Source organism: Mchenga conophoros, linkage group LG16 (assembly GCF_057382185.1).
Source record: "Mchenga conophoros isolate Kocher_MC1m ecotype Shallow Benthic linkage group LG16, M_conophoros_male_GT1.1, whole genome shotgun sequence".
Taxonomy (NCBI): Eukaryota; Metazoa; Chordata; class Actinopteri; order Cichliformes; family Cichlidae; genus Mchenga; species Mchenga conophoros.
The window spans coordinates 10,434,642-10,449,581 of NC_140541.1; the positions used below are offsets into that span (position 1 = coordinate 10,434,642).

General features: G+C 37.8%; 1 protein-coding gene across 2 annotated transcripts; it reads left to right on the forward strand.

Moving 5' to 3' along the window:
- The first annotated feature begins 8,525 nt into the window (after positions 1 to 8,525).
- On the forward strand, positions 8,526 to 10,332 carry LOC146556317 (olfactory receptor 6N2-like). 2 transcript variants are annotated; one of them, XM_085248858.1, is made up of 2 exons: positions 8,526 to 9,335; positions 10,195 to 10,332. In XM_085248858.1, exons 1-2 carry the CDS (start codon positions 8,526 to 8,528, stop codon positions 10,330 to 10,332), a joined length of 948 nt encoding a protein of 315 aa, XP_085104984.1. The 2 variants fall into 2 exon arrangements, with proteins under 2 accessions (XP_085104984.1, XP_085104985.1); XM_085248859.1 differs by having other exon boundaries at positions 8,526 to 9,323.
- Positions 10,333 to 14,940: the final 4,608 nt, after the last annotated feature.

The following is a 14,940-nucleotide window of genomic DNA, read 5'->3' on the forward strand; positions in this document are numbered from 1 at the left end:
AGAATGAAACTTGAATATATAGAATGAAGCTTGAATATATAGAATGAAACTTGAATATATAGAATGATCTTCTGAATATATAGAATGAAGCTTGAATATATAGAATGATCTTTTGAATATATAGAATGAAGCTTGAATATATAGAATGATCTTTTGAATATATAGAATGAAGCTTGAATATATAGAATGATCTTTTGAATATATAGAATGAAGCTTGAATATATAGAATGAAACTTGAATATATAGAATGATCTTCTGAATATATAGAATGAAACTTGAATATATAGAATGAAACTTGAATATATAGAATGATCTTTTGAATATATAGAATGAAGCTTGAATATATATAGAATGATCTTTTGAATATATAGAATGAAACTTGAATATATAGAATGAAACTTGAATATATAGAATGATCTTCTGAATATATAGAATGAAACTTGAATATATAGAATGAAACTTGAATATATAGAATGAAACTTGAATATATAGAATGATCTTTTGAATATATAGAATGAAGCTTGAATATATAGAATGAAACTTGAATATATAGAATGTATGAACCTCTTTTTTAGAGATGATGTGTTTCTGAATTCTCTGCCTTTACAAAATGGCATCAGCTGAACTATTTCAGTACTTTTTAGAGCTTGACAACTGTTTTGCGACAGCTGTTCAAACTGCAAATGGTAGAAATAATTTGAATTTATACTACGTCACCTTGAAGAACACGTTTTCATTATTGCAACATTTCTAGTGCTCATGAATAATGTTCAACAAAATGTTTCTGGGAGAAGATTATGCACACTTCTTGAGGGAATTTATCAATCACTGATGGAGATGTCAACTGAGCTAACACTTCGAGCAGAAGCTGAAGCACATGTTATGGGCTCATTATATCATTCTACATCTCAAAGAGGAAGGTCAAGGTAAGTGATAAAAATGGAAACAAATTCATTCATAATGTGTATGGCACTTGAAAGAGTCAAGAGATGGCAAACAAGATAATGAATGCAAGAAATAAGAAAGAAGTTAACATATTTCTTCTTTTGTTTCTAACTCTTTTAGGTACAACATACCAGCTACTCAGCTGACTGACATGCGAGACTTGGGGTTTAGTTGGATGGCCATATCTCAAATGTTGTCAGTAAATGTTGGAACACTGTACAACCACAGGATACAACTAGTGGACTATGGAAATTTGCAATTTGAACAGCTGTCGCAAAACAGTTGTCAAGCTCTAAAAAGTACTGAAATAGTTCAGCTGATGCCATTTTGTAAAGGCAGAGAATTCAGAAACACATCATCTCTAAAAAAGAGGTTCATACATTCTATATATTCAAGTTTCATTCTATATATTCAAGTTTCATTCTATATATTCAAGTTTCATTCTATATATTCAAGCTTCATTCTATATATTCAAAAGATCATTCTATATATTCAAGCTTCATTCTATATATTCAGAAGATCATTCTATATATTCAAGTTTCATTCTATATATTCAAGTTTCATTCTATATATTCAAGTTTCATTCTATATATTCAAAAGATCATTCTATATATTCAAGTTTCATTCTATATATTCAAGTTTCATTCTATATATTCAAGTTTCATTCTATATATTCAAAAGATCATTCTATATATTCAAGTTTCATTCTATATATTCAAGTTTCATTCTATATATTCAAGTTTCATTCTATATATTCAAAAGATCATTCTATATATTCAAGTTTCATTCTATATATTCAAGTTTCATTCTATATTTTCAAAAGATCATTCTATATATTCAAGTTTCATTCTATATTTTCAAAAGATCATTCTATATATTCAAGTTTCATTCTATATATTCAAGTTTCATTCTATATATTCAAAAGATCATTCTATATATTCAAGTTTCATTCTATATATTCAAGTTTCATTCTATATATTCAAGTTTCATTCTATATATTCAAGTTTGATTCTATATATTCAGAAGATCATTCTATATATTCAAGTTTCATTCTATATATTCAAAAGATCATTCTATATATTCAAGTTTCATTCTATATATTCAGAAGATCATTCTATATATTCAAGTTTCATTCTGTATATTCAAGTTTCATTCTATATATTCAAAAGATCATTCTATATATTCAAGTTTCATTCTATATATTCAAGTTTCATTCTATATATTCAAGTTTCATTCTATATATTCAAGCTTCATTCTATATATTCAAAAGATCATTCTATATATTCAAGTTTCATTCTATATATTCAAGTTTCATTCGATATATTCAGAAGATCATTCTATATATTCAAGTTTCATTCTATATATTCAAGTTTCATTCTATATATTCAAAAGATCATTCTATATATTCAAGCTTCATTCTATATATTCAAAAGATCATTCTATATATTCAAGTTTCATTCTATATATTCAAGTTTCATTCTATATATTCAGAAGATCATTCTATATATTCAAGTTTCATTCTATATATTCAAGTTTCATTCTATATATTCAAAAGATCATTCTATATATTCAAGTTTCATTCTATATATTCAAAAGATCATTCTATATATTCAAGTTTCATTCTATATATTCAAAAGATCATTCTATATATTCAAGCTTCATTCTATATATTCAGAAGATCATTCTATATATTCAGACTTTGGTTGGAATATATATATATATAATATTTTCCTAAAGGGCATTCCATAATATATATATATATATATATATATATATATATATATATATAGAAAGGCTGCAACCACCAAGTACCTGCAGAGGGTCAGGCAAGTCCTGAGGAGTCAGCTGAATGGTAAGAACAAGATCCGGGCCATCAACACGTACGCCCTGCCCGTGATCAGGTACCCTGCTGGGGTAATAGGCTGGCCAAAGGAGGAGATAGAAGCCACTGACATAAAGACAAGAAAGCTCCTTACCATGCATGGAGGGTTTCACCCCAAGTCCAGCACCCTGAGGCTGTACGCTAAGCGGAAGGAAGGGGGCCGGGGACTGGTGAGTGTCAGCACCACAGTCCAGGATGAGACAACGAACATCCAAGAATACATTGGGAAGATGGCCCCAACTGACCGAGTGCTCAGTGAATACCTCAGGCAGCAGAAACCCAAGAAAGAGGAGGGAGACGAGGAACCATCATGGAAGGACAGGCCCCTGCACGGTATGTACCACCGGCAGATAGAGGAGGTGGCTGATATCCAGAAATCCTACCAGTGGCTGGACAAAGCTGGACTGAAAGACAGCACAGAGGCACTAATCATGGCAGCACAAGAACAAGCTCTGAGCACAAGATCCATAGAGGCTGGGGTCTATCACACCAGGCAAGACCCCAGGTGCAGGCTGTGTAAAGATGCCCCAGAGACAATCCAGCACATAACAGCAGGGTGCAAGATGCTAGCAGGCAAGGCATACATGGAACGCCATAACCAAGTGGCCGGCATAGTGTACAGGAACATCTGTGCCGAGTATAACCTGGAAGTCCCGAGGTCAAAATGGGAGATGCCCCCAAGGGTGGTGGAGAATGACCGAGCTAAGATCCTGTGGGACTTCCAGATACAGACGGACAAAATGGTGGTGGCTAACCAACCGGACATAGTGGTGGTAGACAAACAGAAGAAGACGGCCGTAGTGATCGATGTAGCGGTTCCGAATGACAGCAATATCAGGAAGAAGGAACACGAGAAGCTGGAGAAATACCAAGGGCTCAGAGAAGAGCTCGAGAGGATGTGGAGGGTGAAGGTAACGGTGGTCCCCGTGGTAATCGGAGCACTAGGTGCGGTGACTCCCAAGCTAGGCGAGTGGCTCCAGCAGATCCCGGGAACAACATCGGAGATCTCTGTCCAGAAGAGCGCAGTCCTGGGAACAGCTAAGATACTGCGCAGGACCCTCAAGCTCCCAGGCCTCTGGTAGAGGACCCGAGCTTGAAGGATAAACCGCCCACAGGGGCGTGCTGGGTGTTTTTTTTTTTTTTTTTATATATATATATATATATCAACATATATATATATATATATATATCAACATATATTTTAAAAAAGGGCGAGAGAGAGGGCGAGAGAAAGAAAAAAAAAAACTCACGGCTCGCGTCGTTCACTTCAAAGATCCGGCTCTAAGAGCCGTTTCGTTCGACACATCACTAATGTTGAAGGACCTCAGCCTCCTCAGAAAATAGAGACGATACTGACCTTTCCCATATGGAAAAGATATAAATCTTATAAAGTTTGTATCTGTCTTGTGTGAAACTTGTATGAAAAGCATACAAGAGTGAAAACAGATATAAGATCCCTTGAAAAATTATATAATGAAATGTGTATGTTTTGGATACTTACTAAAACTATATGTGAAAGTAATGAGAAAGTGGCCACTTTCATGAGTAAATCATATAAGTTTTTACTATTTCTTTTCCATATGGGTTCCTTTAAAGTGGAGTGGTGTTTTTAACCCATCCAGTTTGTCTGTGTATACTCCAAGATATTTATAGTCCTCCACAATTCCCTTGGTTTAGCTTTGCTTCTTTTCTTTTTTCTTTTTTTTTTCCTGTCCCGTTTGGCTCTTTTGCCATCAGAATTATTGTCTAAAGGCGAAGAAAGATGCCCAACGGATTTACTTTACCAAATTGACCATCCCAGCCTTGCCGAAATGGTCTATTTGATTCGCCTTTTATTGTTTATTTTATTTTTTATTTCACTTGCTAGATACGGGACAGACTTGAATGAGGAAAAGAAAAGGGAGAAAGGAAGAGTGGGAAAAAACAACGGAGAAGAGGGACGGGGATAACGGGCAAAAAAACAAAAACCAACTAAATAAGCAGACAAAAAAATACATATATCAATCACCTGGATCAACTGTTGAGAAAGAAAAAAGAAAACAAGCAGAAGAAAACGAGAGTAACATAATAAACAATATCACGATGATCTATGGGAATATAACAGTAAATACTAAATATTAAACATTATTGTGCAGCACGTAAGATCGACAGCCCACAGTGTGCTTTGAGGTAGGAGCCAAAAAGGGTGTAGTTTGTGTGTGTGAGCACCCGTGTGTACACCTGTGAGCATGAGCGCGCTTGTTTTTAAAAGGTTCCTTCATGTAATGATCTGCTAGAAGGTGTGGGGAGCCACAGCTCCGTCCTCCAGGGCATGAAGCAGGTATGGAGGAGATCAAAACTCCAGACATTCAGAGGCCCCCAGAACACAAGAGACCAAGGAAGACCAACAGAGGGGCAGCTGCCTTTTCCCTGCGGTGGGGAGAAGCAGACCGCCCCAACTCCGCAGCAGCAGGGAGGCCCCACATTCCAGACCCCATTCGGACGGTCAACAGTTTACAAACTTGCATTTCTGAGTGTGACATTCCTGACACCATTATTAGTCATCAGTCACTGGTGGAATACTACTCTTTATGTATGATTTTTATGTTGTTTTATTCTGATATTGAAATTTTAGAGATTTTTTTTAAAGCTGTATAGACCTGTTTATCCCGGAGGTTTTGTTTAACTCATGCAATCTGGTAACAAATATTGATGGCTTTCTCCTTTCACTGTGATTAAAAATGTATGAAAGGGGGATATTTTAATAACACTGTACAAAAATAAGTCTAAATTTAATAGTAATTTCATATTAATGTTTCTCTTATAATGTTTTCTCCACCCCTCACTCACACATGCACATCAGGCAACTCTCAAGAACCATAAGACAACTCTTTAGGGAAACAATACAATAACAAATGTTAATTTCCTCTCCCAGGGTTTGTCTTGTCTGGTGTTTATTCCCTTGTTTTTTTGTGCTCAGTGTTCCTGATGTAAGTAACTAATATCTATGGAGAAAAAGATTGTAGATAATGAACATTTTTAAAATGTCAATGTTTAAATTCACAGAGTACTGTTTCACATATATTGTTGGTCTAAATGTTATATATTTCTAAAAAATAAAAAATGGTTTTCACAGTAATGGTGTTTTAGATCATGAAACAATAAAACAAATAAATCAATCAATCATCATTTTGGGACATATGAAACCAAAGGGTCCTTCAATTGGCACACTGGCTCAAACAATACAAAAAAAACACAACACAAACTGTTACATATATTGATGCATGCTCAATCATCCAGGTAAGGAAATCCCAAAAAGTTGATTCTGTTCATCTGGACGTAACGTTTTCAGTGGGACAAACATTTCATCCACGAAGTCACTTGGATGAGTGACAAAATGTTGCTCCCACTGAGACATTCTGTCCAGATGAACAGAGTCAACTTTTTGAGATAACTGTCACATACTTCAAAAAACAGACTTAACCAAGAAGGATGTCAGTGGCAGTGTAAAGAAACATGTCAGCTCTAACTGAATATTTAATAAAATGAATGATACTGCAGATTTTGTATGCCTAACACAATGCTATTAATTAATTGAACAGAGAGGATAGGGATTAATCAGTTTCTGTATGACTATCGTCATTCTTTAAATCTTTCACATCATTGTGGAGGAATTTTGGCTCACTGTTCTTAACAGTGTTGCTTCAGTTCATTGAAGTTTGCAGGCATTTGTTTGCCTCGTCCAGGAGCCAGTCCTGGGGAGGGAGGGTGCCCAAAGAAGGGGCATGGGCCCACCCTTCTGTAGGTCCTACACCCACAGGAAGGGGTCCAGTGTAATGTCTGCTGGGCAGCAACCAAGGGTGGAGACCCTGGCAGACTGATACCCAGCTACCAAGGCTGAAGACTGGGACATGAAATGTCACCTTGCTGGTGGGGAAGGACCCTGAGCTGGTGTATAAGGTTGATAAGTAACATCTAGTTATAGTCAGCCTCACCTCAACGTACTGCTTGGGATTCAGAACCAGTTTACTGGAGAAGGGTTTGACTTTGTCAAAGTTGACGACTCATCCATCACTGGAGGTGAGGTCACTGAGGAAGTAAAACCACTCCTTAGTAGCAGAGCCCTTGGGGTGAATGAGGTTCACCCTGAGTTCCTGAAGGCTCTGGATGTTGGAGGACTGTCCTGGTTGGTACTCTTCTAAAGTGCTGCATGGAGATCTGGGGTGGTACGTCTGGAATGGCAGGCTGGGATAGTGGATCTTTAAGAAGGGGGACCAGAGGGTGTACTCAAACTACAGGGGGATCACACTTCTCAGCCTCTCTGAAATGTCTATGCCAGGGTGCTGCACAGGAGAGTGTGTTAGTTGAACCTCGGATACACGAGGAACAATGCTGTTTTCATCATGGTTGTGGAACACTGGACCAGCCCTTTATCCTCTTGAGGATATTTGAGGATGTGTGGAAGTTTGCCCAACCAGTCTACATGAGTTTTCTGGACTTGAATGAGGCATTCGGCCATGTTCTTCAGAGTATTTTGTGGGAGGAACTTCAGGAGTATGGGCTGTTTGGCCCGTTGCTAAGAGCCATTCGGTCTTTATACAGCCATTGCAAGTCGAAGTTGTCGCTGGTGGATGTTAGACTCCACCGGGGTTGTTTTTTGTCACAATTCTGTTCATAAATTTTATGGACAGAATTTCTAACCAAGCGGCGGAAGGCTTCCACTTGGGTGGTCTCAGAAACTTGTCTCTGCACTTTGCAGATGATGAGGTTCTGTTGGCTTCATCAGGTGGTGGCCTCCAGCTCACACTGGAGTACTTAGCAGCCAAGTGTGAAGCGTCAGGAAAGGGAATCAGCACCTCCAAGTTTAAGCCCATTGTCCACAGCTGAGAAGGGATGGAGTCGCCACCCCAGATAAGTGGAAGAAAATGGATGGATAGATATTTTGGGTATGCATCCCCCCTTTGGTCTCATCTCTACAAAGGACATTGTTTCAGAATTCTTGTGGTTTGTTTAGATGTAACCTCACAAACCTTTCTAAATGGCTTTCTAAATAAGCCATACCTCAGTCTTTTTGTAATTGTACTGTCATTACATTCAGCAGGTTTTTGCTTATATTTGCTTAGGTATTTTTTTTCTAATAACCTTTTTCATATATATAATAATTTTTTACATAGAACCTATATGTTCATACTTGTTCATGATCAATTAATGAGGTGCATTTAAATATTAGCACCTTGTTACTTAATTACTATAGAAGCAACCAGTGTGTACTTAGTTTTTCACACTACTTGCAGTCTTGTGATAAGATTTTTTTTACAGTGAGGACATGTATGCATTTTTACTATAATACTACAAAGGACAAAAAGTATTTTTTTAGATGAATCGAAAAATTCTTACAAAATAAATACAATTTTACAAATAGTCACAATAAACTGTTTGTAATCAGGAAACAAGAAATTCCTTAAATGTTTTAATAGTCCAAAAACAGTGGGGGTAGTACTGAGAAAACAGTTCAACACAGGACTGTACTGGAGAGTTAGGGATGAAGTCCATAGAGGGTGAAGCAGGTTTATGAACAGAGTCCAAGTAGAAGTCAAAACATTCACTTTCTTAAGTCCACTCATATGCCGATCAGGATAAGGTAGGTGTTCACTTTCTGTTTTCTCTCACTTGTTGTCATATCTCTTTTTATTTATTAAAATTTTGGTTCATCATTTTAATGGAGCTGGCATTAAATGTGTCATACATAACTCTTGATGGGTTTTTCCAAGTGAACAAATACAGATATCTTTATTTTATGATCATGTTTACTTTATACATTCTGATATTCTGCTGTAATTTCGCCATTGTATTCCTCATTGTGGTTGAGAAAAGTCTCCATGAGCCGATGTACATTTTTATTGCAGCTTTGCTATTGAACTCTGTTATGTTAAGCACTGTTATTTATCCAAAGCTTTTGACTGACTTTTTATCTAAAAGACAGATCATATCTTATTCTATCTGTCTCTTTCAGTTTTTTATGTTTTACTCTTTGGGTGGTTCAGAATTTTTACTCTTGTTTGCCATGGCCTATGACAGATATGTGTCTATATGCAAACCTCTGCAATATCCAATGATCATGACAAAAAATACTATCAGCATTTTTTTAACCTTAGCTTGGATTGTGCCCTCTTCTCAGGTTGCAGTGGTAGCTGTATTAATGGCCAATAAAAAGATCTGTAACTTTACTTTCACTGGAATTTTTTGCAACAATACAATTTACAAGCTTCTATGTGTGTATTCAAAAGCACAAACTGTATATGATATGGTTGTACTATCTAATGTTGCAATTCTCCCTGCGGTTTTCATATTCTTCACTTACACCAGGATCCTTGTGATATCCTATCAAAGCTGTAAAGAAGTCAGGAGAAAAGCTGCACAGACCTGTTTGCCCCACTTGATAGTTTTGATCAGCTATTTGTGTTTGTGTGCATTTGATGTCATTGTTTCTGGTCTGGAGTCTAATTTTCCAAAGATTGTTCAAGTTCAAGTTCAAGTTCAAGTTCAACTTTATTGTCACTTCAACCATATACAGTTTAAAAATACACAGTGAGGCGAAACAACGTTCCTCCAGGAACCAAGGTGCTACAAGACAAGTTAGTGCAAAAAAAAATAATAATATATAATATATCTAGTAATAATATTGTGCAAAAGAGCATTTACAGGTTGGTGTGTGCGATGGTTTGGTGGTGTAGGTCAGTGTGTTTGCGCTTGTGTTGGTTAGTCAGTCCAGTCTCAATGTTTTGAGGTATTTGAGTTAAGCTGAGTGATAATGTTAGTGTATGTGTGTGTGTGCGTGTTTATCAGTCAGTCCCTTTTTGCTGAGGAGACGGATGGCTTGTGGAAAAAAGCTGTTGCACAGTCTGGATGTGCGTGCCCGAATGCTTCGGTACCTTTTTCCAGATGGCAGGAGTGTAAAGAGTGTGTGAGAGGGGTGTGTCCGATCAGCCACAATGCTGGTGGCTTTGCGAATGCAGCGTGTGGTGTAGATGTCCTCAATAGAGGGTAGAGAGACCCCGATGATCTTCTCTGCTGTTCCCACTATCCGCTGTAGGGTCTTGCGGTCTGATATGGCACAGCTCCCAAACCAGACAGTGATGCAGCCGCTCAGGATGCTCTCAATAGTTCCTCTATAGAAGGTGGTCAGGATCGGTGGTGGAAGCCGGGCCTTTCTCAGTCTTCTCAGAAAGAAGAGACGTTGTTGGGCTTTCTTGTGCAGGGAGCTGGTGTTGAGGGACCAGCCGAGGTCCTTCTCCAGGTGTACGCCCAGGAATTTGGTGCTGTCAACGATCTCCACAGAGGAGCCGTTGATGCTCAGCGGTGAGTGGTCGCCTCGTGTCCTCCTAAAGTCAACAATTGTACACTCCATATTGACTTTGCAAATTGTAATGTATCCTCCCCTTTTCAATCCAATTATATATGGACTAAAAATGAAGGAGATTTCTAAACACCTCAAAAGGTTGTTCTGCGCTGTCAAAAAAAACTAATGTATCAAGACTGATATTATTACAAGACATATTTTATTCAGTCAGAAATCAAATATATATAACATTACTTTATAGAGTTACGTGTCATTTGTGCGCAAAACTGTGTGTATGAGACAGAGAACTGTCTTTGTAGCCTTCATTTTTAAATATTGCTATGAGTAGATTTGGTGTCCAACTTAGTGGTATTTTGGACTGCCATAAAGTTACAGTTTACAGGTGTTACAACTTGTTACAACTCATGTAATATTAGTAAAACTTTGCCTTGTTTAAATGCATGATTTATCATTGATAGGTAACCAGAGAAATATCACCAGTGAAATTAACATTCCATATATCCTCTGGTATGTCATGTGCTTTCATATATCACACCTAAATCAGGATTCCAAGCCATGGAAATAGGGCAGTCATGGCAGTATTCATCACAGCCTGAAAAGACTGGGCCAGCATTGGCTCCCTCTTCCTACTATCCTCCTCGCTAACATCCACTCCATATGCAGCAAATTATAATAGCGCTTGCCTTCTTGCCTTCACTGAAACAGTCTTATCTTCCCTGTGTGTTTCCAGTACTTTTCTTTGTGCTCATGTTTGTGCTGCCATTTGCTGCACCTTAACAAAGGTTTGTCATTTATTTCTTGAAATTGTCTCGGTAAGGTCCATCCTCAGTCACACATTAAGTGAATACTTTTAACATATTAACCCATAAAAATCATTGACTACAGGTGTTCCATTCATTTACATGGCCACAGGTGCCTAACATCAAGCACCTATACAGACTAGTGAAATTTGCACCAATTTTGGGTCAATCACTCCAGACCTCCAAACCTAAGATAACCTTTATTAGTCCCACACGTGGGAAATTTGTTATGTCACAGCAGAAAGTGGACAGTGCACAAAAGAAAATTGGTTCCTACTTTACCTCTAGCGGGCAGCAAAACTATTAAAATAAGTTTCTGCTGCTGTTATTCTGGTGATGTCTTATGATTGACTTATTTAACTTGTTCCTTTTGAATTTTTCTTATACAGCATGATGTTCACTTGATTTCTGCTTCAGTATAATGAAGAACAATCACAAGCATTTCATGAGATTAAAGAGTTTAATTGGGAAAGAAATCAAATTTATGCAGTGTGTACAGTGATGATTCTTCTTCATAACTTCTGAAATTCTCTGTGGCCAAATGATGATTGATGGCCATCTATTCCTGCCTTATCAGAGCTCCAAGGTGATCACAGTTTGTGGCTCTTTGTTTGTTCACTTGCATTATTAGGATTGACTGTCTCAACTGGATTAAGATTTGGGGGATTTCCTGACTGTAAAATGCTATTTTGTGATCATCTGCAAAACCAATCTAAGGAGCTTGGAAAACTGGACTTCTTTAAGTTCCTTGAAGACATTTTACTTCTTCAGTTCAGTGGAGAGTCCCAGATTTTGCTTAAAATCTTAAACTGGCTGTAGATGTGGAAGTTACTGTTTCTATCCAGGCTACTTCCAAAAACCAACAACAAAACAAAACAAAACTGAAACAAAAAGGAATGGCATTTTTTTAGAGTAGATTAAATAGTAGGTGAAAGAACATGAAGTTTTTTTCCTCATTAAATTGTTTATTTATGGATCACTGGGATGAACAGGCAACTCTCTTCCCCTGCTTTCCTGTCTCTCTTCACTGCACTAATTAAGCCAGTAAAATGCCAAAAATTGAAAAATCTTTTATTTATTACTTCAATACTTTGGGGTAATATGAATGCCTTGCCCCCTTTCACATTTTCTAAAATCATCCAGTAGGCCGGAATGGCGTCTTTGCCAGACCGATTCTGGGCCCCCAGCCTCATGTGTGATACCAATGTTGCATACGCTTGGATACATGCACACAACAAAAACTTAAACCTAAAAATGAAAACTGAAAAAAGACGTGAATATAGTGATAACTAGAGATTGGCAGTAACATGTTAAAGGTAACGCATTACTGTGATCTGATAAATTTTTTCAAGTAACAAGTTAAGTAAGGGATTACTTTTGCAATAAAAGGAATTAGATTACTGTTACTTGCGTTACTGCGTTACTAAACAGGGATTTTGTTTGTGAAAGTGTCTCATGACAATAACGTATGAGCCTGCGATGTCTGTGGCAGCAACAGACATGTGTAGATCAACAATGGATAATATGGAGTGGGGGAGAGAGTATGACCATGCAGTGTTTAAAACTTGGAATTACTGACATTACTTTGAGTATGATTCCCTAAAAAGTGACAAATACATTTGCGTCACGGGAATGTGAAATTCACAGAGAAACCACCGGATCCCCCATTGACATGACTGCTGCAGCACTGGGCAAACATCCATCCTGCTAAACAGGTGAAAATAGTTTTAAGAATGACAGGACTTAGTGCCACTGAATCTTAGATTTTTCTTATTTTTTGCTGTATTTTACTTTCAGGGGTGGATCAGGATTTTTGCACAATCCAGAAGATTTTGAGATTGACTACAGCAGAAATGCGGCATTTCTTATGATCATATAGAATCTTTTTTCTATATGAAGGAAGTTCTATTCAACGGTCTTGGTAAAATGTATGTGGAGGGGGGGGGAAACCCAGATCACTGTGCCAGCAGTATTGTATCAAAAACCCTTTTGCTGAAAAGTATACATACAATGACCTCTCATATGCCAGTGTGTATCAAATGCACCTGGGCAATAACTCTATAAGACCTGACTTCTTTATTGTAAAGTGTTTTTGCTATTGAGCCTTCGGAGTTTACAGATAAGCCTGACCTTTATGTTTTGCCTGAAGATACCTGTGCCTATAGATTTCTTCCCTGGCACTCCATTGCCCACCAGTTGGCTATATAGTCTTTTAAAACCTGATAGGAAGGCAAAGGAGTGCTACATCACTGACTCACTAGCTGCAGAGATCATTCAGCCATCCACATTCACTCGTGTGAAGGGTGAAGAACAAGTACCACGCTGTTGTCCTCCGCTTTTGAGTTATTGCAGGGGGGCACTGTTTTCCCTAACCTGGACCTGTGTAACCACCACCTAGTCAGGATATGCAAAGGAGACCACTTTGTGTATCTGAGGTATCAGACGAGTATCTCGCCTTGTCGTTCACAAATTCACTGATTCACCAATGCTCCTGCCGTATTCCAAGGACTGGAAAATGAAATTCTGAGAGATTTCATTATCCACTTTGTCTTCCTCTCTCTGGATGATATTCTTAATTTTCCTAAGAATCTCTCTGACCACATGAAGCATGTCGGTCTCATTAGTGATGTGTTGGTCACGAACGAAACGGCTCTTAGAGCCGGATCTTTGACGTGAAAGACGCGAGCCGGCTCCTTATTGGGAGCCGTGGTTTTTTCCTTCTTTCTCTCACCCTCTCTCTTGCACTTTTTTTTCCCGCTTCACTCCGCATGCGAGCCTTGTGCTTTGCGCCTGGAAAAGAGGGGAGGGGCGGTAGTTACACTTGCAGTAGCACAGGAACAGAGCGGGAGGGAGAGAGAGAGAAAGAGATCGAGGGACAACAACGTCACATTAGAAAGGTATAGTAATCATCCACAACTGTTTTCAGTTGCAGATGATAAAGGCCCATATGACAGAGAATATGCATCTTCTTTTTGTTTTCATATTTTCATTTATATTTAATTGTGTTGTGGTTTGCAGTGTTTTGTGTTGTTTCACTTTAAATTTGTTTAAAAGGAAAAAGCTGAAAATTTAAATAGTTAAAAGTTGAAATGTAAATAGTTGTTTTTCTATTATATGATTTATTTATTACATTTTATGTCGAGTGAAGTATATTTACGGTGGCCCCTAGAGACAAAACATGTACAAACTCCAAAACACCTACAAAACACAACAGAAGTGCTCCAGGATGCTGGGCGCAGTGTTGAGCCTTTGTTATCTTGTGGCTACACAAGCCAGGAAGTACTAACGACCGGATTTGGTGTGTGGTAGTAACAGGTAAATGAACATTTTTTTTAATTATCTGAATATATATGAGTGCTTGTGTATAAATACACAAACAATACACATATGCTTTCAATTTTGTAATTTAAGTGATCTAGGTAGCTGTTTTGGAAGTTCAGTTAACGCTAGAAATTTGTTTTGGAGTTTGTACGTGCTTTGTCTCTAGGGGCCCCCATATATATTTATATATAAACATATATAAATAAAACCATGAGTTTTTTTTACATTAGTAATTCCTTTTGTGCATAATTTTATATTGTTGTTAATAATAAATTAATTAAAGCAACAAAACAACCTGAAGAGCCGGTTGGGAGCCGAAAGAGCCGGTTCTCTAAAACGAGCCGGAAATCCCATCACTAGGTCTCATCCTGCAAAATCTCCTGGACAACCATTTCTTCGTCAAAGGTGAGAAATGCGAGTTTCACATACAAGTGTCATTTCTTGGAATCATAGTGGAGCAGGGGCAACTCTGGCCCAGAAAAAGGCTGTGGTGGAATGGCCCAAGCCCCAGACTCAGAAGGAGCTGCAACGGTTCCTAAGATTGGCCAATTTTTTATAGACGGTTTATTGGAGACTTCAATAAGGTTATAGCCCCTATGACTCAAATCAAGTTAAAACAAGAAATAAGAAATTCATAAGTTGAACTATCTCAT

Bases quoted from the DNA above. Each gene is read 5' to 3' on its own strand.
- LOC146556317 (XM_085248858.1), top strand. From the start codon at position 8,526: ATGGAGCTGGCATTAAATGTGTCATACATAACTCTTGATGGGTTTTTC. The intron at 9,336-10,194 runs GTTCAAGTTCAA...GTCCTCCTAAAG, and splicing joins CAAAGATTGTTCAAGTTCAA to TCAACAATTGTACACTCCAT.